Source organism: Bubalus bubalis, chromosome 2, assembly GCF_019923935.1.
Source record: "Bubalus bubalis isolate 160015118507 breed Murrah chromosome 2, NDDB_SH_1, whole genome shotgun sequence".
NCBI classification, from domain to species: domain Eukaryota; kingdom Metazoa; phylum Chordata; class Mammalia; order Artiodactyla; family Bovidae; genus Bubalus; species Bubalus bubalis.
This window is the reverse complement of record NC_059158.1, coordinates 76,787,169-76,811,481: the sequence shown is the minus strand read 5'-3', so window position 1 is coordinate 76,811,481 and position 24,313 is coordinate 76,787,169. Positions and strand designations below refer to the sequence as shown.

General features: G+C 39.1%; 1 protein-coding gene across 4 annotated transcripts in view; it reads right to left on the bottom strand.

Annotated features, from left to right (window-relative positions):
* The window catches only part of SLC25A12 (solute carrier family 25 member 12), a 166,172-nt gene that overhangs the window by 70,014 nt on the left and 71,845 nt on the right, over positions 1 to 24,313 (bottom strand). For 3 of the 4 annotated variants that reach the window (XM_044933796.2, XM_006070251.4, XM_025274905.3), the window contains exon 3: positions 7,470 to 7,612. The exons of the other annotated variant lie outside the window; for it this stretch is intronic. In XM_044933796.2, coding sequence (XP_044789731.1) covers positions 7,470 to 7,612 — 143 coding nt within the window. The remainder of the gene's footprint in view (positions 1 to 7,469; positions 7,613 to 24,313) is intronic. 4 annotated transcript variants of the gene reach the window in all.

The window sequence follows — 24,313 nt, the reverse complement described above, 5'->3', positions numbered from 1 at the left end:
TTTAAGTCTGAATTTGGCAATAAGGAGTCATGATCTGAGCCACAGTCAGCTCTTGGTCTTGTTTTTGCTGACTGTATAGAGCTTCTCCATCTTTGGCTGCAAAGAATGTATCAGTCTGATTTTGGTATTAACCATCTGGTGATGTCCATGTGTAGAGTCTTCTCTTGTGTTGTTGGAAGAGTGTGTTTGCTATGACCAGTGCGTTCTCTTGGCAAAACTCTATTAGCCTTTGCCCTGCTTTGTTCTGTACTCCAAGACCAAATCTGCCTGTTACTCCAGGTATCTCTTGACTTCCTACTTTTGCATTCCAGTCCCCTATAATGAAAAGGACATCTTTTTTGGGTGTTAGTTCTAGAAGGTCTTGTAGGTCTTCATAGAACTGGTCAACTTCAGCTTCTTCAGCGTTACTGGTTGGGGCATAGACTTGGATTACTGTGATATTGAATGGTTTGCTTTAGAAACGAACAGATATAATTCTGTTGTTTTTGAGATTGCATCCAAGTACTTCATTTTGGACTCTTTTGTTGACTATGAGGGCTACTACATTTCTTCTAAGGGATTGTTGCCCACAGCAGTAGATATAATAGTCATCTGAGTTAAATTCACCCATTCCAGTCCATTTTAGTTCACTGATTCCTAAAATGTCGATGTTCAATCTTGCCATCTCCTGTTTGACACTTCCAATTTGCCTTGATTCATGGACCTAACATTCCAGGTTCCTATGCAATATTGCTCTTTACAGCATCGGACTTTACTTCCATCACCAGTCACGTCCACAACTGTGTGTTGTTTTTGCTTTGACTCCATCTCTTCATTCTTTCTGGAGTTATTTCTCCACTGATCTCCAGTAGCATACTGGGCACCTACCGACCTGGGGAGTTCATCTTTCAGTGTCCTATCTTTTTGCCTTTTCATACTGTTCATGGGGTTCTCAAGGTAAGAATACTGAAGTGGTTTGCCATTCCCTTTTCCAGTGGACCACATTTTGTCAGAACTCTCCACCATGACCTTGGGGGGCCCTACACCGCACAGCTCATGGTTTCATTGAATTAGACAAGGCTGTAGTCCATGTGACCAACCTAGACAGCATATTAAAAAGCAGAGACACTACTTTGCCAGCAAAGCTCCATCTAGTAAAAGCTATGGTTTTTCCAGTAGTCATGTACGGATGTGAGAGTTGGACTATAAAGAAAGCGGAGCGCTGAAGAATTGATGCTTTTGAACTGTGGTGTTGGAGAAGACTCTTGAGAGTCCCTTGGACAGCAAGGAGATCCAACCAGTCAATCCTAAAGGAAATCAGTCTTGAATATTCATTGGAAGGACTGATGCTGAAGCTCCAATACTTCGGCCACATGATGAGAAGAACTGACTCATTGGAAAGACCTTGATTCTGGGAAAGATTGAAGGCAGGAGGAGAAGGAGACGACAGAGGATGAGATGATCCATCACCAACTTGATGGACATGAGTTTGAGTAAGCTCCCTCAATGGACAGGGAGGCCTGGCGTGCTGCACTCCATGGGGTCGCAAAGTCAGACCCAACTGAGCGACTGAATTGTAACTGAATCTGTAATGAAGATAATGGCAATCTCCTTCAAAAGGGCCCATGCATGCACGGTCACACTCAGTGCCCCCAACCCTGCACCAGGCCACCATCAACCCACGGAGACTCCTGGACACACATGGCAAGTCTGAGTCAGTCTTTTGTGGGGTCACTGCTCCTTTCTCCTGGGTCCTGGTATGCACAAGTTTTTGTTTGTGCCCTCCAAGCGTCTATTTCCCCAGTCTTGTGTAAGTTCTGGCGGCTCTATGGTGGGGTTAATGGTGACCTCCTCCAAGAGGGCTTATGCCATACCCAGGACTGCTGCACAGAGCGCCTGCAGCAGGCCACTGCTGATCTGTCCCTCCACAGGAGACACTCAAACACTCAAAGACAGGTCTGGCTCACTCTCTGTGGAGTCTCTGGTGTGCACAGGTCTTGTTTGAGCCCTCCGAGCATCTCTGGCAGGTGTGGGGTTTGATTCTAAAAATGATTTCGCCCCTCACTGACTTGCTGGGGCTTCTCCTTTGCCCTTGGATGTGGGGTACATTTTTTTGGTGGGCTCCCACATTCTCCTGTCAACAGTTGTTCAGCAGCGAGTTTTAATTTTGGAGTTCTCACAGGTTGCACACTTCAAATGCATATACATGTATCCATTCTTTCTGTTTTGTAAGTTCATTAGTATCATTTCTTTTTAGATTCCACATATAAATGATGTCATACAATATTTCTCCTCCTCTGTCTGACTTATTTGACGCAGCATGACAATTTCTAGGTTCCGCCATGATGCTGCAATAGCATTCATTCTCTTTAATAGCTGAGTAATATTCTACTGCATTTTCTTTATCCATTCCTCTGTTGATGGAAATTTTGGAAAACTCAGCAGTGGCCACAGGACTGGAAAGGGTCAGTTTTCATTCCAATCCCAAAGAAAGGCAATGCCAAAGAATGCTCAAACTATCGCACAATTGCACTCATCTCACATGCTAGTAAAGTAATGCTCACAATTCCCCAAGCCAGGCTTCAACAACATGTGAACTGTGAACTTCCAGTTGTTCAAGCTGGATTTAGAAAAGGCAGAGGAACCAGAGATCAAGTTGTCAATATCTGTTGGATCATCGAAAAGCAAGTGAGTTCCAGAAAAACATCTATTTCTGCTTTATTGACTATGCCAAAGCCTTTGACTATGTGGATCACAATAAACTGTGGAAATTCTTCAAGGGATGGGAATACCAGACCACTTGACCTGCCTCTTCAGAAATCTGTACGCAGGTCAGGAAGCAACAGTTAAAAATGGACATGGAACAACAGACTGGTTCCAAACAGGAAAAGGAGTACATCAAGGCTGTATATTGTCACCCTGCTTGTTTAACTTATATGCAGAGTACATCATGAGAAACGCTGGGCTGTATGAAGCACAAGCTGGAATCAAGACTGCTGGGAGAAATATGCATAACCTCAGATATGCAGATGACACCACCCTTATGGCAGAAACTGAAGAACTAAGGAGCCTCTTGATGAAAGTGAAAGAGGAAAGTGAAAAAAGTTGGCTTAAAGCTCAACATTCAGAAAACTAAGATCATGGCATCCAGTCCTATCACTTCAAGGCAAATAGATGGGGAAACAGTGACAAACTTTATTTTTGGGAGCTCCAAAATCACTGCAAATGGTGACTGCAGCCATGAAAGTAAAAGATGCTTACTCCTTGGAAAGAAAGCTATGACCAACCCAGACAGCATATTAAAAAGCAGAGACATTACTTTGCTAACAAAGGTCCGTCTAGTCAAGGCTATGGTTTTTCCAGTAGCCATGTATGGATGTGAGAGTTGGACTACAAAGAAAGCTGAATGCTGAAGAATTGATGCTTTTGAACTGTGGTGTTGGAGAAGACTCTTGAGAGTCCCTAGGACTGCAAGGAGATCCAACCAGTCTATCCTAAAGGAGATCAGTCCTGGGTGTTCACTGGAAGGACTGATGCTGAAGCTGAAACTCCAGTACTTTGGCCACCTCATGCGAAGTGTTGACTCATTGGAAAAGACCCTCATGCTGGGAGGGATTGGGGCAGGAGAAGGGGATGAGAGAGGATGAGATGGTTGGGTGGCATCACTGACTCAGTGGAGATGAGTTTGAGTAAACTCTGGAAGTTGGTGATGGACAGGGAGACCTGGCGTGCTGTGGTCCATGGGGTCAGGAAGTGTCAGACACAACTGAGCGACTGAATTGAACTGAATGGCTTTTACTTTTAGACAACCTATCATGCTATTTATACAATGTTGTTTCTCCATGGCTCTCCAGGGACTTCCCTGGCAGTTCAGTGGTTAAGACTCCGAGCTTCCAATTTGAGGGGCCCGGGTTTGATCCCTGTTCAGAGAACTAAGATCTCATATGCCCTGTGGCACAGCCAAATGAAATACTTAGAAAACAAAAAGCAATTAAAAAAATACATGGCTGTCCATAGCAAGCACCTGTATCAAAACACTCTTGCATACTTTACTATTTATTAGAGGAAAGGGAGCCAGGAGAAGAGAAGGGGAGCAGTTAACATGCTAAGAAAACAAGGGAGGGCAGGCAAGGATAGAACACAAAAGGGACACAGTATTAACCACCCCTAAACCTGCTTTGATGCTTTTGAACTGTGGTGTTGGAGAAGATTCTTGAGAGTCCCTTGGACTGCAAGGAAATCCAACCAGTCCATTCTAAAGGAGATCAGTCCTGGGTGTTCTTTGGAAGGACTGATGCTAAAGCTGAAACTCCAGTACTTTGGCCACTTCATGCGAAGAGTTGACTCATTGGAAAAGACTCTGATGCTGGGAGGGATTGGGGGCAGGAGGAGAAGGGGAGGACAGAAGATGAGATGGCTGGATGGCATCACTGACTCGATGGACGTGAGTTTGAGTGAACTCTGAGAGTTGGTGATGGACAGGGAGGCCTGGCGTGCTGCGATTCATGCAGTCGCAGAGTCAGACATTACTGAGCGACTGAACTGAACTGAAACCTGCTTTTCTCATACACTTAAGTAAATCACTCAAACTTGTTTATACTAGTTCTATTAATTCAGATTTGGTCTGGAGTAATTATAAACAGTATTATGTGATTCTTGTCAAGTTACATACCTATATAGGCCATGCTGTGCTTGTTCATGTCCAACTCTTTGCAATGCCATGGACTGTGTAGTCCACTGTCCACAGAATTTTCTAGGCAAGAATTCTGGAGTGGGTTGCCGTTTCCTACTCCAGGGGATCTTTCTAACCCAGAGGTCTAATCCATGTCTCTTGCGTCTCCTGCATGGGCAGGCAGATTCTTTACCACTGTGCCGCCTAGGAAGCCTATATACCTACAGGACTTGTTCTCAAACAACTGTAGCAGAATCAAGGAATACCTCTTGGAGTTGGAAAAAAGATAAACCAACTAAACTATCCTAACTTTCATCACTGCCCTGCTTAAAGGAGTAGAAAATGGAACAATAGAGAAAAGATAGCTTTTTAAAATGATTACAAGAAGATGAGCTAAAAAGTAAGAGAATTAATCGTGTGTTATTGGACAAGCCAATCCATCTCTCTGGAGTTCATTTTCCTTAAATGTGAAATGAGGAAGGGCTGGCTACTTGGAATAAGTTTAAACATCATCAATGCCTTTGATTTTCTTAAATTAAAAGTATTTAAAAAAAAAACTTTAACAATGATATTTAACCCTTCTGAAATCATAGACCCTTTGAAAAACCTGTGATTTCTCCCCAGAAAAATGAAAATACAAAATCATTCATTTTTGCATTATATTTCAGTAAGTTCAGGAAACTATGAAGACCATCCACGGATGGGAGGTTTCTAGAAAATTTTACCTTTCTCTGCTTTTAGGAATAATTTATATGTTTATAATTTTTATGACCTAACTTTATGAATCAAATTTCCTACCCAATCTGGATCTGACTTATTCTAAGGAGGGAGGGGAAAAAAAGGAAGTGTAAGCAGTTTTTAAAATTTTAAATAGAACAAATATACCTTTTCAAAAAAGAAACAGCTTGCTTTTTTTAAGTAAACAGTATTCAACATTATTAGATTCTTTACTAGCCAAAACCCATTTTTGATCGATTCTACTCTGGCAACTTAAACACTCAATTCCACTTGACCACACTTTAACAACACAACTGCTTCTGACAGAACCACATGAAGCTTCAAATAAGATACACCAGTGGAATGGATCAGAACATATGGTCACAAAAGGAAGCATCTGAAAAGATATGGAGGAAGCGTCTGAAAAGATATGTCTGGCAAGTCTCAGACCAAGTTAATGACAATAATTAAAATTTCTAAATTTGAAGAAGGAATTCTGAGTAAATACGATTAATTTTTATACGCCTCACTGTCTAATCGCTATCTAGAGACCCAAGGACTTGAATGGGCCACAGTTACCTGGCAGCCAATTTGACTTTTTCTAGAGACTGGGCACAAAATGTATACAAGTTCCTCAATATCTGTCAGTGATGAATTATATAAAACCTTTCCAAGATATAAAATATTCATAGTAAATTTCATGCACGGTGCTAAATTCTGTGAGAAAATAGAAATGAATACAATAATCCTGGATTCAAAGACCCTAGAAACCAACACTTCCACTGTATTACGACAGCCTTCTAAACATTTTAAAGAGTTAAAACTAATTTTGCCTAGTTTTTCACACAAGCCCCTCTACAGGCAAGAAAAAGAGCCTTGGAGTCCTGGGGCTCTAGCTCAGAACTCACAAAGCAAAGAATACAAATATTCCATTTCCTCCCTAATACAGTCCTACTAGATTTTAATATAAAAATGCCCTTCCCCCTTGATTTGAGTAAACTGACACTCAAGTAAGATGCACTTCGTAATGCCTGTGACTGCACACATGCCTACAATGCCAGGCTAAAAATACCTCCAAGTCTGAGAGTCACAAGCCTATAGGATACTAGTCAAAGCTCAGCACACAAGGTCCCCAGCTGTGCCCCCATTACTCTGACAACCTGCCCACTGTGGAGGCAACACAGACATGCAGGTGCCCCTTGATAGGTTTTGTGGGGGGAGGTGAAGTAGAAAAGAATAGCTTTATTGCTTTGCAAGGCAAAGGGGACACAGTAGGCTAATACCCTCAAAACTGCGTTTCCCTGCCCCTTGATGTTTCATGCCAATTGTTCCCTTTCCTGGAATTCTCACTCTTTGACCAGCAAATTCTTTTTGTCTTGCCAGATTCACTCAAGCATCACTTCTTCTAGGATGCTCTCCTGAACACCCAAAACAGACTTAATTATGCTGTCTTAGGTGTCCCTTGTATATTTCATATGGTTCTATCATAGCACCTTATTCCCGAAGTATTACTTTTTCTCTTTGTTTACTCATCCTTTCTCACTAAGCCATGAGTTTCTTCTCAAGGTCATGAACCTCATTTTGTTTATATTTCTAATGTTCAACAGTGCCTGGCAAATGATGGCTGTCTCATAAATACCTGACAGATAAATGAATAAGTATCACTCTAAATGCTTCCTTATTATTCCTTATAGCAGTTATAACCACCTAACATTATAGTTTACTTTTAAATTTTGTTTATTGTTTTTCTGTGGTTTATTTACTGATGGAATTCTAGTACATAGAACGTGCCTAAAACATAGTAAGTACTCGATATTTACTGAATGAGTGAATAAAAGATAACTTAGCCATCTGAAAACCATTTTGCTCAGATTATTCAACATAAAATACAGCTTTGCATGTATTTTTTTTCCAAAAAAAGAAAGAAATGCAAGTATACTTGATAATGGCAGTAAATAACAATTTTTTTAAACTTCTAAGAAAAGATATGGTTTATTAATATTAAAATTCTAAATGGTCATGGGTAAGTTTATGGTTTTCCCATTTTTTCAGTATGATATTGAATAACATTAGCTTTTAAGAACAGCATACAAGTTCTTACCCATCCTTGGTTTGATCGGCTACTCCTGCCAAGAGCTGCACAATCTTCGGATTGCTATTTGGATCATTATATAGTCCAAGATAGCGCTGGACAAAGTCTTCCGGGGTCATGTAATGCTCTCCATCAACCTCAGTACTGGCATACTAAAAAGTAAATAATGTATACTTAAAATTAAAATTGTTCAGTATCTTTTTGCAACAAAAGTTTTCTGAAAAAGTAAATTAAATGCCAGTATCATAATCAAGGTAACAATAAATGCAGAAGTTTTCTCTAGATAGTCCAAAATCAGACACCCAGAGCCTGAGTTCAGAACATTAGCAAAGTATCGATACATGCTACAATATGGATGAACCTTGAAAACACTTTAACTTAAAGAAACCACACAAAAGACCACATACCACATGACCTCATTTATATGAACTGTCCATAAGAGGCAAATTCATAGCATCAGAAAAGTACAGGAGTAGTTGCCAGGAACTGGAAGGAGGGGGGAATGGAGTTAACCACTTTAGGTTGGGGGAGTTTCTTTGGGGGTGATAAAAATGCTCTGGAATTAGACAGTGGTGACAGTCACACAACTTTGTAAATAAACTAAAAAAAAACAAACACTGACTTGGACACTTTAAAATGGTGAATTTTATGGTGTGTGTGTGTGTGTGTGTGTGTGTGTGTGTGTGTATGTATATATACACATAAAGAAATATGAGAAAGATAAAGAAAGGTGAAAGGGCAACCAAGGTGAGAAAGCCTCAAAGCCTCTGGAGGCTTCCTGATGGCAAGAGACGGGTGTGGAGACACAACTGCCAAACCTTAAAAGGGAAATGAACAACAGCATAACAAACAAGACCTTCCAACACAGGTATTCCTTCTAAGTACCAGGAGCTAGAAAAAGAAACAAAAAAATTCTGCCTTTTATGTCAAGAATTCTAGAGAATAAAATAATAATAATACCTGCTTATTAAATAAACACCTCAATGTATAGTAAGGGTTTTATGTACTATGGTAAAGAAAGCTCAGCACCAAAGAATTGATGCTTTTCAACTGTGGTGTTGGAGTAGACTCTTGAGAGTCACTTGGACTGCAAGGAGATCCAATCAGTCCATCCTAAAGGAGATCAGTCCTGAGTGTTCATTGGAAGGACTGATGTTGAAGCTGAAACTCCAATACCTTGGCCACTTGATGTGAAGAGCTGACTCATTGGAAAAGACCCTGATGCTGGGAAAGACTGAAGGCAGGAGAAGGGGACGACAGAGGATGAGATGGTTGGATGGCATCACTGAGTTGATGGACATGAGTTTGAGTAAGCTCTGGGAGTTGGTGATGGACAGGGAAGTCTGGCGTGCTGCAGCCCATGGGGTCGCCAAGAGTCAGACATGACTGAACTAAACTGACTGAACTGGTGACCAAACATGAACAACCAAGGCGTTCCTCTATGGGTTGCAGTTGATTAACTTACCTACTTCACTCAACTATCAAAGTACTAACATCAGAACATTTCCCAGAATTGAGAAATACAAGGGACCACTAAGTGCCAAGCACAGTCAATTAAAACAGAACAAAAACCCATAGCAGGGCTTGACTCATCACCATAAAATTATAGAACATCAGAATAAAGAGAAAATCTTAAACGTTTTCAAGAGGGAAAAAAAATAGGTCATGTGTAAGCAATTATGAATCATGGGCCTCAATGTTTCCCAACAGAAACTTTGAAAGCTTGAAGACAACGCAGTAAGGCACTGAAAATTCAAAGAGAAATGATTTCTAACCAAGAATTCTAAACCGAGCCAAACTTTCAATCAACTGTAAGGGTAGGTTAAAAGTACTTTGGAATATCCATATTTTCAATATGCTTTTCCTCCCTTTTATGTACCCTTTCTCAGGAAGCTATGGGATAATTTGCCCCATCAAAAAGACAGCATGAACCAAGTAATAGAAAGATGGAGGATGATCCAACCCAGTGAAGTGGCCAAGGGAAACCCCGGGACAACATTTGTGCTGCAGGTCTCTGGAGTGCCAGTCCTGGCTGGCAGAGGGAGGGCTCCAAGAGAGCAAGCCGCTAGGGAAACTGCAATGTCAGATTATTCGAGGCATTTGGCTTTGTGGAAAATAACCCTGGGAGGAGCCTAAATCTTTACACAAATGTCATCTTCTCAATGAGACTTACCCTTTATCACCCTATTTAGCATTGCCACTCAGGCTTGTATTTATATTCCCAATTCCCCGATGGTGTTCTGCTTTCCCCCTTGGCACCTATCAACTACCACACTATGTATTTTACTTATTATGTTTGTTGTCTATCTCGCAAGGGGCATGTAAATATCACAAAAGAAGGAATTTTTGCCTAGTATGTTCACTGATGTATCCAAGCACCAAGAATAATAGCTGACACAATGGCAGGCACTCAGTAAATATTTGTTAAGGGATCAGTAACAGGTACACAAATCACTAAATAAACAAAAAGTTAAGCAATTTTTAACTCTATAAAAAAGTAAATTATGAACAAGTGTTTTTGTCATATAAAAATAGAAAACATTACATGATTTGGCAGAAAATAAACAATTTAGAGTTATAATAATGTAGATACCAAATATTAATTTAATGACAATTATAAATATACATTATAAATATAATGACAATTATAAATATAATGACAATTATAATATGATAAGCATGGGGGGAGAAGAATGGGAGAGGAAGTAAAATACTTCAGCTGTTATAAGAGAAAGTCAATAGTGTCTAGAAGCAGCAGTACAAAGATATGAAGTATTTCTATACTTTATGAAAAGTAAAGATATGAAGTATTTCTATACTTTACTTTTCATAAAGTATAGAAATACTTCTATTCATGAAAAATGAATAGCTAGAAAAGTTACAAGAGGTTGCTTCTAGGAAAGACAAGGATCAAAAGATCAAAGGACTGTTGGTTTGCTTTTGGTTAAGCATTTCAAATGTCCTCATTTGGGAATCTGACTAAACCAAGCCGCTGCTGCTGCTGCTGCTAAGTTGCTTCAGTCGTGTCCGACTCTGTGCGACCCCAGAGACGGCAGCCCACCAGGCTTCCCAGTCCCTGGGATTCTCCAGGTGAGAACACTGGAGTGGGTTGCCATTTCCTTCTCCAATGCATGAAAGTGAAGTCACTCAGTCGTGTCCAACTCTTAGCAACCCCATGGACTGCAACCTACCAGGCTCCTCCGACCATGAGATTTTCCAGGCAAGAGTACTGGAGTGGGGTGCCATTGCCTTCTCCAACCAAGCCACTAGCTCACAGCAAAGGACTGTTGGTTTGCTTTTGGTTAAGCATTTCAAATGTCCTCATTTGTGAATCTGACTAAGCCAAGCCATTAGCTCTTTCAATAAGGATAGAATTAAATTTTAAATTGTGTCCTTTGTTGTATTCTGAAAAATATCATTGAGGTTATCACAGCAAATGCTCTATCAGCCAACATAAGAAGTAGCCCAAAGGTGGACACATTTTTATTAGCTGGTACTACCAAAAGCACCTAACTAGTGTAACCCCAAAATAAAGTCATGTTTTCTCTACATGCTATAAAAGTCATATCTGAAAGGTTCCTGTGTTTACATCCTGGCTCTAAACTTATTCACTGTGAGTCCTTCAACAATGCCATTCTCCTCCCAGGCCTCTAGATATATATCACATATCTATAAAATGAAAACTAAATAATCTTTGACATTTCAAAATAGGCATGCAAACAGGATAAACAAAAAATAAACTGTATGATATTGAGTGGATTGTACTAATTCTAATCAATTGCTTCTTCTCCTCAAAATTCTTCAATGTATAACATAATCTGACACATTTACCAAGATATGAAAACCACCAGGGTAAAAGACAGGCAGGAGTGGAGAAAGGCACAATGTTGGCAAGACTACTGCAGCTGGAAAGAGGGATCAATACAAGGAAGTCTAAAAATAGAATTTAAGCAGCTGATAAGTGTGCAATTAAGTAGAATGAGTGCCAAAGGTATGAGAAACATACAATGGGAACCAAAAATAAATGATTCATTTTGAGGATAGATGGCAGGGAGTTGGTGAGAAAAAGAAAAAGAAAATAATGTTCACAACAGGCCTTGAAAGCAAAATTCAGTTTTAACTGCAAATTGAGAGAAAGGGTATTTCAGGCTTTAAAAAAAAACCCCAAAAAACAGAAATTTTAAAAATGAATTTCTTTCTTTGTGGGGGGAGGGGGTTGTTGTCTGGAGAAAGATAACAAAGAGAGGGTATATAAAGATATGTAGAAGTGATATTGAAAAGGCAATTTGAGCCCAGATAGTGGAAGACTTGGAATGCTAAAACAAAGAGCTGGAACTTTATCCTATGGGCCATGGGAAATTTCAGGAAATGAGAGACATGATCTGACATGTGCTTTCCCCAGCAGCAATGTGAAAGATGGACTGGAGAAAAGATAAGCTGACTGGGGGCAGGGAGACCAAGTAGTGGCTACTGCAAAGATCCAGGGGATAGAGATTGAGGCCTGTACCCAACAGTGGGAGTGAAAATGAAAAAACAATGGGGATTTTCACCCATTGCTAGAGGGTTTTTGTTTTATTTATGGTTTTAATACTGTCAATTCACAGCATTCAAAATAATATACAATGAAAAAAGTCTTCCTCTCACCTCTTTCCAGTCACTCAATTCCTCACTCCAGAGGCAGTTAATTTCTCACACATGCTTCCAGAGACTTTTTTGTGCACAAACAAGTAAATTTTATATATAAGAGAGAGATATAGAGAGACGCCAATATGCATGCATGCACGCTAAGTTGCTTCAGTTGGTCTGACTCTTCGCGATCCTATGGTCTGTAGCCCATCAGGCTTCTCTGCCCATGGAGATTCTCCAGGCAAGAATACTGGAGTGGGTTGTCATGCCCTTCTCCAGGAGATCTTCCCAACCCATGGAATGAATCCACATTTTTTATGTCTATCTCCACCAGCACCACCTGAGAAGCCCCATATATGCCAATGCTGCTGCTGCTCAGTCATGTCCGACTCTGTGCGACCCCATAGACGGCAGCCCACCAGGCTCCCCCGTCCCTGGGATTCTCCAGACAAGAACACTGGAGTGGGTTGCCATTTCCTTCTCCAATGCATGAAAGTAAAAAGTGAAAGTGAAGTCGCTCAGTCGTGTCCGACTCTTAGCGACCCCATGGACTGCAGCCTACCAGGCTCCTCTCTCCATGGATTTTCCAGGCAAGAGGACTGGAGTGGGGTGCCATTGCCTTCTCTGATATATGCCAATATATACATACAAATATGTATGATTATTCTTATCCATGTGATAACATACTATTCACATTGTTCTATACATCTTGCTTTTTCACATTCAGTCCTTTAAAAAGGTGATTCAGCTATACAGCAAATACCAACACAATACTGTAAAGTAATTATCTTCCAATTAAAAAAAAGTAAACAAAAAGAGTCATTTAGCAATATATAAATACATACCCACAAATATATATATAAAGAACTATCAGTCACTCAGTTCAGTTGCTCAGTTGTGTCTGACTCTGCAACCCCATGGACTGCAGCACACCAGGATTCCCTGTCCATCACCAACTCCAGGAGCTTACTCAAACTCATGTCCATTAAATCGGTGATGCCATCCATCTCATCCTCTGTCATTCCCTTCTCCTCCTGCCTTCAATCTTTCCCAGGATCAGGGTCTTTTCCAATGAATCATTTCTTCTCATCAGGTGGCCAAAGTATTGGGAGTTTCAGCTTCAGTATCAGTCCTTCCAATGAACATTCAGGACTGATTTCCTTTAGGATTTACTGGTTGGATATCCTTGCAGTCCAAGGGACTCTCAAGAGTCTTCTCCAACAACACAGTTCAAAAGCATCAATTTGCAACCCCATGGATTATACACTCCATGGAATTCTCCAGGCCAGAATATTAGAGTGGGTAGCCTTTCCCTTCTCCAGGGACTGAACCCAGGTCTTCTGCATTGCAGGCAGATTCTTTACCAGCTGAGCCACAAGGGAAGCCCATAAAGAACCACAAAAATGCTCATATTAATTGATAAAGACTCCTGGGCCAATTTCTATTAGAAATTTAAAATAATTAAGAACTAAATATAAAACAAGAAAATATAAGAGATGGGTTATGGTGATCTTTGTTCTCACTTCACAATTGAGTTGCTTTCTTTAATTAGCAGATATTAATTTACAAAAGGAACAATATGAAAACATTTCAGTTAGTATTAACAAAATAAAGCAACTAAGTGTCCATTTGATGTTTTTAAACTATGGTGTTGGAGAAGACTCTTGAGAGGCCCTTTGGACTTCAAGGAGATCCAATCAGTCCATCCTCAAGGAAATCAGTCCTGAATATTCATTGGAAAGACTGATGCTGAAGCTGAAACTCCAATACTTTGGCCACCTGATGTGAAGAGTTGACTCATTTGAAAAGACCCCGATGCTGGGAAAAATTGGAGGCAGGAGGAGAAGGGGACGACACAGGATAAGATGGTTGGATGGCATAACTGACTCAATGGACATGAGTTTGAGTAAACTCCAGGAGATGGTGACGGACAGGGAGACCTGGCGTGCTGCAGTCCATGGGGTCGCAGAGTCAGATACAACCGACTGAACTGAACTGACTGAAGTGTCCATTTCTTTTTGTCACAAAGGTGTCTGACATCTAATACCTGAATCTTTTTGCCAACTATCACCACTATATACACAGATTACATACAGACAGAAAAACCAACATTCTTAACTTTAAAACTATCAGGAAATGGAGCAGCCTTAGCACAAACCACCAAGGACACAGTAGCCAACAAGGAAAACAATTGCTTTTGTGGACATGTACTTGGAACAGGCTTTGCCAATATCTGGGGTTATAAATGATGCCAGAGAATCACTTACCCTGAGGTATTTTGCTAGTGTTTTTCCCAACTCTCCTAGTCTATTTTAACTGAAAGATAAAGTGCATAGCTCAGAGGGAAAAAACACAAGTCTTCTCAGCTACAAGGAGTCAGTACTTGACTTCTGCAGGAGACAGTTAACTAATTAACTCATTAAATTAGAGACAATTACTTGGCAATGTCACTGAGCCTGCTGCCTGAACAGACAAAACAGAAGAGGGAATTTAGAACTGAAACTAGAATCTACCCCCAGTCAGCCAAAGGCTAGAACATTTCCTTAACAAAGAAAAGCAGGTACCTCAAAAATGGGTGATACATTTAAACTAAAAATATTTTTTAAAATAAGAATGACCTATTTATTTTAAATAACTTCATTACTTTTAATGCTGATTTTAATTGGATAATAACGCTGCTGCTGCTGCTAAGTCGCTTCAGTCATGTCTGACACTTAAACAAACAAAAAAAGGAAACATGGCCTAAAGTAATGCAGCTAGAAACAAGAAAAGGTTAAGTGGGCTTACTAGACTTTTTCTGCTAACCAAAATGACTTGCATGTTTACACTAAAAATGAAAAAAAGCAATTTAAGACAAACTTTTGGATCTCCTAGGCTAACACTTATGCTAAAAAATTAATATATTAATTTAGTTGCACAATATTATTTCTATTTTATTCCTATCATTTCAAAGACTGAACAGCCAAATATTATATCCATACTCCAAATAACTTTAGAGTTAATCATTTGCCATTTCAAAGATGTTTCTTAAGCAGTCAGTCATAAATCCTTCTTGGGCAAGAAGTCAAGGACACATAAAAGACATAGACAAGAAGTAGCTGACAGTATCAGAAAAAGAATAGGTGGTTTATTTTCTCAATTAAACTTTTTTAAAACCTAACTGAAGTGTTTTAATGTAAAAGTGCCCATAGCTTTGGCATTTCCAGAAATATTTGAATTTGAGTATAGTTCATATGTGTTTGAAAAAGCCTTGACATTCTGAAGCATGAGAAAGAAAATGGATCTTAATGAAAGATTAGAATCTTTATATATTTAATCAAAATCATTGCTGATAAATGACAGTATGGTTTCATACACAGATTTATGTTATACTTTCACTGAACTACCTCTAGCTTCAAAAGAGACGATCATGTTATCCAGAAATGTTTTGTCTATCAAGCCAACAGATCAACACATCAAGACCTCACGTGACTGTAGTTAACTGGATACTAATAACTCCTTTGCAATTTTACCAAATATAATCTTAAGTAACCTTTAAAACGTATGCAACCAACATCACAGGTAAATTATAAAGCAGACTTTACAAAGAGTTTACACACTACATTTCCACTAAGGGAAGAAAAAAAAAAGGTTAACTTAAAATTCAAGAACATGAATGAGTAAATAGGCCCAAAGAGTTTTAACAAGAACATGAATGAGTAAATAGGCCCAAATAGTTTTAATGATATAAATGAGCTGTTTAAATGGTGTAAGTTTAAAAACAGAGATTTTTGATTTTTATATTTCTAAAAGATTTTCCAGAAATTATAAAGGAAAGTTCTGATAGGCTGTGACTAGAAAGTTGGTTACTTTTTAAAAATTATACAGTGTGTCAAGATCAAGGATTTTCTTTTTCAGTACGCCCACCAAAACCAAGGTAATATATCTAGAAGTACTTCTTATTAAGCCAAAAATCTGCTTAAATCTTTCAGGTTATTTTGCATTCATTTTGAAACATTTATCAAGTACCAACTTTGTGCTGGGCACTAGGCCTAGCACTAGGGATGCAGAATCAAGAAAACATAGTTCCTGCCCTCAAGTCACTCAGAGACCATGGCATGATGGACACTGAAACTAAGGTCAGAAAAGAGGTTCTAATCTCCTGTGTTGTTAAATAGTAGAGATTTCTGGAGCAAACACACACTTCTCAGAGTCTCTTTAACGAGAAATTACAGAAAGGTAGAAGGCGGTGGCACCCCACTCCAGCACTCTTGTGCCTGGAAAATCCCATGGACGAAGGAGCCTGGTGGGCTGCAGTCCATGGGGTCATTAGGAGTCGGACACGACTGAGCGACTTCACTTTCACTTTTCACTTTCATGCATTGGAGAAGGAAATGGCAACCCACTCCAGTGTTCTTGCCTGGAGAATCCCAGGGACGGGGGAGCCTGGTGGGCTGCCATCTATGGGGTCGCACAGAGTTGGACACGACTGAAGCAACTTAGCAGCAGCAGCAGATCTTTTTTAAGGGAAAAAAGTGAGATCTTGAACATCAAAGTACTTGAAAATTGTAAAGCTAATGCAGATTGACATAGTTAATCTAAAATACTTAGAAACACAGAAAAGCAGCAGATCCCAGTTTCCCTCCTTGCATACTGAATTTTTCTGCTTCTGCTCAAACATGAAGGAGTTACTAACTCTTCACCCTTATTCTAACCAAGGTTTCCTTGGGGTTGGCTTCTACTATTCTTGGGTTTATCAGAAAATCAGTCCTGACTGGTCTAGGCAGCTTCATCTCTGCTTATCCAACATGTGGCTGTAACATGAGTCAAAACAAACTGTTCCTCCCTGACTTTGTTCCAATTGAGATAAACTGACATTTTCAGATTGCAACATCCTTGGGATTTCTAACTCTCAAAGGACAATGTCATAAAATTTGGTAACTACAAATATCACACAGAGCATTTCCTACACAGAAAAAAGAATTACATGAGCAAAGGAAGAGAAAGACTTCTACCATGGCAAGAGTTGAGCACATGAAGCTAATCTTGTTGTCCTTCACTATTACTGCTCTTACTCCTAATGCAAGCCAAATTTAGTCCGGAATGCATGCCCTTTCACTACTCAAGCACTCTATGTAACAAGCAAAGACCACAACAGATCCAACAACACAAATTCTGTTACAATAGTGCAATGTGGAATTCAATAGCAGAAATAATATTTTAATGAGAAAAAATAATTAATACATATAGCCACATCGATTTTAACAACTCTATGAAGCCACGTTAATTTTTTAAAACAGATTTTAATGAGTGACACAAAATTTTTCTGGTATTTACCAAAATCTACACATGCATTTTTTAGGAAAAGGCAGTTTTATACATCTAATTAGCATTTTCAGTTGCATATTTCACTTACACTGGAAACAAAACCTATTTAATATTGCAAAAAAAAAATTCTCCAGAAATCTGCCTTTCTCAGATTGTTTCATGAAATACTATCTTTTTGTGTTAATATGTGTATTTTTACTATCCGTTACATCAAGGTCTACATCAGCTACCATGCAATGTCTAACAAAGTGGGGAGGTGCAAAACTCCAGTTACTCACTGAAATTAACAGAAGTTACCATAATAAGCTAAGTCTTTCAAAACAATTTAACCCCTAAAAATGGCCAAAAACCTTGGAAATCATGACCCCAGAGAATTCAGTAACTGGAACTAGAATGTTTCATAACAGATTAAGTTGAATAATTTGCATTGTTCTTAAAAATACTTCAATTTCTTGGTCTAAGTAACCATGGAAACATTCAAGGGGCATATATATTTACAAGCCTGGACAAATCACATGTTTGATAATCAAGGTGTAGCTCCCAGGTGTATCGAATGCTTTTCTGTTGGTAAGCCTTGATTACATAGCCAGATTTTTGCCATAAGGAAAAAAGGCCTTTTATCCTGGCAGGGAGCAATGACAGATCAACAAAATGCAATGTAGGAACCAGGCCTGGATCCTGATTTTAATAAAACAACTTAAAAAAAAAAAAGAAGCATGGAAACTACAACTCTGAATTGAAATTCATTTGTTAAGGAAAAATTTTAGGTGCAAGAAGTATTGTGGTTTCTTTGGTTTGTTTTTCAGAGTCATCATCTTTTAGAGATAGACACTGAAGTATTTATGGATGCAGTGATAAGATGTCTGAGAATTGCTTCAAAATAATCCCCTGCAGCTGCAATATAAATGAAGCAAAATTATCCATGATAGTCGAAGATTCGTGATGGTAGATGGCAATTCATTATGCTATTTTCTTTAAATTCATATGTTTGAAATTTTTCATAATAAAAAAGGCTACCCCAAAAATGAGATGATTCTATATGTACTACCATACCTGCATTGCCATACAATATTAAGTAAATAAGCCAAGTTGTATTAACATACATAAAGCAAGTCTCCTCCATTTACTATATAACCTTGAGCAGGTTGCTTAACTGTTCTGGGGCTCAGTTTTCTCATCTATAAAATGGGAATATTAATGGCACCTACCTTATAGAGTTGTCCTGAGAATTACATACAGTGATTTGTATAAAAAGCTTAAAATAGTCCCTACAACATAACAGTTAACAAACAATAGTACAGTTCTAGAAGCCATGCACTGGTTTCAGTGAGCCATGTTTCAGAAATTTCAGCAGTGTTAAGTAAAAGAGAGCTGAACAGAACAGGGAGATGATTTTTCACAAATTACAAACATAAAGAATGAATTATAAGTCTCTCTTTCAGGTCTGCGTCTTGGTATTCCTTGGTTGGACTACTATTCCTTCTCTGGTTAAGACAGAGCAACAGAAGGTTTAAATGAAAACTCTGCACATACTTCCAGTCTCCCAGTTTTTAATCATGGCTCTACCCCTTCTCAGGATCCATAGATTTGAGAGAGAAATTACCTTTTGTGGAGATATTTCTGAATATGGGGATTTGTGAAGATCTTCAGATGTATATTTCAAGAATGTAATTAATAATTAACTGATTACATGTACATAATCATAAATACTTATTAGCATCCTTAGTCACTTTCTAGGTTCAGCACAGTTACCTGGGGAACACAAGAGACTGAGATCCTTTTCAGGAAAGAAAAGCCCTCAGCTCAGAAGAAAAGGAAAGGGACAAAGAACTAAGTTTTATCAGGTTCTCTGAGTGCCAGGCACTATTTACACATTATCTTATCCTTCTGATATCCCTATATGCTAGACGCAGTTATCCTTTCTTAGACAGATGAGAAGACAGACTCCCACAGAAATCTAAACACCTAACGTCACTCAGCAAAAGGGATCAAAGAGGATTCAGATTCTGGTTAGACTACAAAGCCCATGTAAGGTTCTGGCTACTTTCTGTTGCCTCCTGGATAAAAAGGAGTCAACCAAGGCCCAGATCAAGATATCCTAAGAATGCTATGGACAGGAGGAAATTAAATTGGAACAATCACAGTCTACTCAAGGTAGAGTAGAAAATCCATGAGAAAGCACAGAAATATATGAGAAAGCTTACATTTCAATATGATCTATCTTTAAATACAATCAATTTAGCATATAAACTGAATCATTCAACTTTCAAGGTGAAAGACCTCCGACAGGTTCCACAACATTTTTTTAGAAAAGAATCCAAACTCTTCTTCATGGTCTATAAACAAGGTCCTGCTTGGTGTGGTTCCTTCAGCCTCATCTCTTACTGCCCACTCACCCCCTCACTCACTGAGGCTTCAGGAGCACTGGCCTCATTTTTGTTTGTTGAACATACAAAATCCTATCCACATCCAGGCCCTTGCACATGTGGAGTTCTCTCTACGTACTTTTCAGTTCTCAGCCCTGATATCACTTCCTTATGGGCCTTCACTGGCCACCATCTTGAAAACGATCACCTTTTCCATCATTCTACTTATTGGAATTGTCACAATCTTGTGATTAATATTTGGTTTTTCTTTTTAATGTGTGGTCTTTGTTATTGTCTGTCTCACCCCTACCTAGAATGTGAGGTCATACCTTCATTAAACAGCTCTGTCGTACCTACAAACCTCGCACAGTGCCTAGCCTATTTATTGACTGGTAGTAGGACATAGATTGGAGAAGACAATGGCACCCCACTCCAGTACTCTTGCCTGGAAAATCCCATGGATGGAGGGGCCTGGTGGGCTGCAGTCCATGAGGTCGCCAAAAGTCGGACACGACTGAGCGACTTCACTTTCACTTTTCACTTTCATGCATTGGAGAAGGAAATGGCAACCCACTCCAGTATTCTTTCCTGGAGAATCCCAGGGACAGGGGAGCCTGGTGGGCTGCCGTCTATGGGGTCGCACAGAGTCGGACACGACTGAAGCGACTCAGCAGCAGTAGCAGTAGCAGCAAGACATACATAGCATTTAATAACTCTAATGTTTTAATCTTAATTATTTTTTCATCTGTCTAGTTGATTCAAAGATAAAGTCTTCACTATGTTGCTAGCATGCCCTTAATGCCTAATGCTTTTTTAAAAATAAGAACTCTATGTAGCTTATGGCAAATATTTTATAAACTAAAGATAAAGGCTATTATCTTTAATTCCTATAGCCTGAAAAACTGGTGAAACCCTTAATCAGGGTGGCTAAGAAAACTATAGATCCCTTTCTGTGTGTCTCTTACTGGTTTCTTCAACCCAGTTTGTGCTGGGGAGTCTCTTTTAACTTCATGTTCTGAATTACTACAGAGAAGGCAATGGCAACCCACTCCAGCACTCTTGCCTGGAAAATCCCATGGACGGAGGAGCCTGGTAGGCTGCAGTCTATGGGGTCACTAAGAGTCAGACATGACTGAGCGACTTCACTTTCACTTTTCATTTTCATGCATTGGAGAAGGAAATGGCAACCCACTCCAGTGTTCCTGCCTGGAGAATCCCAGGGACAGGGGAACCTGGTGGGCTGCCGTCCATGGGGTCACACAGAGTCAGACACGATTGAAGTGACTTAGCAGCAGCAGCAGCAGCTGAATTACTAAGTTCTTACTTTTAAATTATGTACTTGCTCAAAATTTAACACATATACATTGAAATTTTGTTTTTATTTCCCCTGAATTCTTACCTCAACCACGTTAACATTATCTATCCTTCCGTATATACACCTGTCTTTCCTCATTTATAAAGAAAAAAAAAGTGCTAGTCGCTCAGTTGTGTCCCACTCTTTGTGACCCCATGGAGTACAGCATGACAGGTTCCTCTGTCTGTGGAATTCTCCAGGCAAGAATACTGGAGTGGGTAACCATTCTCTTCTCCAGGGGATCTTCCTGATTGAACCTGGGTCTTCTGACTGCAGGCAGATTCTTTACCATCTGAGCCACCAGGAAAGCCCCAAGAATACTGGAATGGGTAGCCATTCCTTTCTCCAGGAGATCTTCCTGATCCAGGGGTCAAACCTGTGTCTCCCACACTGCAGGCAGACTCATTTATAGTACATTTGAAATCCCTCTAAATCAGCTGGAGTAAGTCTAACTCATTCTTTTTAGTATCTGCTTAATTTTCCACAGTTGTTATTTCATAATTTTTCTACCATTGCCCTTTGATAGCATTTATTTTGTGTCCCCCAGCTTTTTTTTGTTTTTGAGGAACAACTGAGTGCTGACACTAACACTCTAATACATATATATTCTTATGAGTATTTTTACTTCTCTGGGATAAATATCCCCAAAATAGGATTTTTTCTTTAAATGGTATCTTTTTATTTTAAACCATTGCCAATTGCTTTGCAAAGAGTCTTTGTTTCCACAAATGCACTGTGAGAGCACCTTTTTTCTCCACATTTGGCCTCAGTAGATGTTATCATCTTTCAATACCTGATTCTCTTATTTTAACTGTAATATTGTGATACACTTCCTACCCTTTGGAAAACATAGCCCTAACTCATATTTCAACAAAATAGAAAAGTCTCCTGCTAAAAGCTAATTCCCTTTTCAGCTGCAGGTTATTGCCAAAAGTAAATAAATACATAATATGTAAAAAAAATATTTATTGAATAAAGGACATTTCTTTCAATTAAAAATTTATGTTATCATAAAAACCCTAAAGAAGAATCACTGTTTGCTTTACATTAGCAGCAGCATCTTCTACTTATTTTCGAATGTAAAATAAACAAGACAGAAAAAAATGGATTTTCATAATTTGATATGGGATACAATCTTCTAGTTACACTGGTGATGAGAAAAAGGGATAAAAATAGTATTTGATTTCTACATTGCCACACATTTTGGGTCTAGCATATATTATGCTACAGTCTCAACATGTATTGCTTTTATCATAGGATACACTGGTAAATGAACAACAGAAAAATCTATCAACTTAAAAAGAAAAAAACTAGATCTTCAAAAATCATTCACTTAAAACAGTTTTTTGTTTTTGGGCAGCACTGTACGGCCTGCAGGTTCTTAATTCCCCCAACCAGGGAATGAACACAGGGCCACAGCAGTGAAAGAGCCAAGTCCTAATAATCACTGGACCACCAGGGAAGTCCCTTAAAACTGCTTTTTGATAAACCTCAGTTCAGTTCAGTCGCTCAGTCGTGTCCGACTCTTTGCAACCCCATGAATCACAGCACGCCAGGCCTCCCTGTCCATCACAACTCCTTTGCCACAAAACACAGACCATACCAGATTAACTCTTCATTTTTAAATTTGCCAGGTTTATAACAAACAGCCTATGACATCCCTGTTGTCCTTACCTCACCTTTCTCCTCACTGTTTCCCTTGTCTCCTTTTGCTACTATATACCTCTGATGTATCAGATTTGGGTCAATAATAGTGTGTGGCTGAGAGAGGTAAAAGAAGACATAAATCCAGAATTGACGGTTTCAAGGGTACTAACAGTAAAATATTAGCTTGATAGCTGGTTGTAAAATTACAGCAGTCTAACACGTAAGAATTCATTTGCTGTGCTCCAATTTTAAGTACTTGGGGGGGGGGGGTCAGGAAAAAGAATCCTAGTGAATACTACTGTTCTTTTCTTTTAATTAATAGAAAACACAGCTTATCAAAATTTGAGAAATGACGAACATTAAAAAAACCTATTTCTCGATACTCAGAATCAAAATACTTACTTACTCTTATCAACTAACACATAAATGGACTTGCACATAAAATGGAGCATCATTAAACATAGGTATAATATCACTTTCAAACAGGAGTATTTTGCCGTTTACAAAACAAATGACTGTTAGCCACACCAGCTAGTTGTGAATTTAGACAGTCAATGCCATAGTTCTAAATTTTCCAAAATTTTTCAATTGCATTCTAAAATTCAAAATTATATCTTCTCTGTAGTCTTTAATTAGCTCAAATGACCCTGAATTCAAGTGACCCTTCAAATCCTACCAAAACAAAATTATATTAATAACAGAAAAATCTAGATTTTACTCTTTGACTTGACCCTTTTCTATGACACTCTAAACTCCCATGAAGCCATTCTCCTTCACTCCACTTCTCCTCCTTCCATTTCAATTGATAATATCACTTATAAATCAGTCCTTTATTCCCTGTCTTGTTTATTTTATAATTAATTCTCCTAATCCAAGGTTTCATCTACCACCTATACAAAACTTGTATCTGACTTCAACTTATTGGGACACATGTATTTAGCAACCAAACTTTAACAATCCCCTCACCCAGCTCCTCAAATAGATGCCTTATAAAATTAACATCTATCATAAAAATGTTAGATTCACTACTCTTTCCTTTACTTTCATATTTAATACCACATTCAATTGATTTCATCCCTTCCAAAGTCCCTGGTATCATCCTTCCATTCCATTTCCCCAGCCATCAGCCACTCCAGGCCATTATCTCCCACATGAATTATTTCAATGGCCTCTTAACAGATCTCTCTACCTACTTTCAACCTCTCCACACTTTATCCAACATACACAAAGAGCTGCCAGAATTTACCCACTTCAATTTGCCCACTGAGAAACCCAGAGTGCCTTCCTACTGTTTCAAATCCAAAGTCCTTGGCCAAATGTTCTAGATAGTCACAGTGGAAAGGTATTATATTTCAGCACCTAAGAAACCAGTTTTTTTTTTTCTTTAATTTCTTAACAATCACAGTTGCGGTTAGACTTTTACATGCCTCTAGCTTTTAGCACGGAGAAGGCAATAGCACCCCACTCCAGTACTCTTGCGTGGAAAATCCCGTGGATGGAGGAGCCTGGTAGCCTGCAGTCCATGGGGTCGCGAAGAGTCAGATACGACTGAG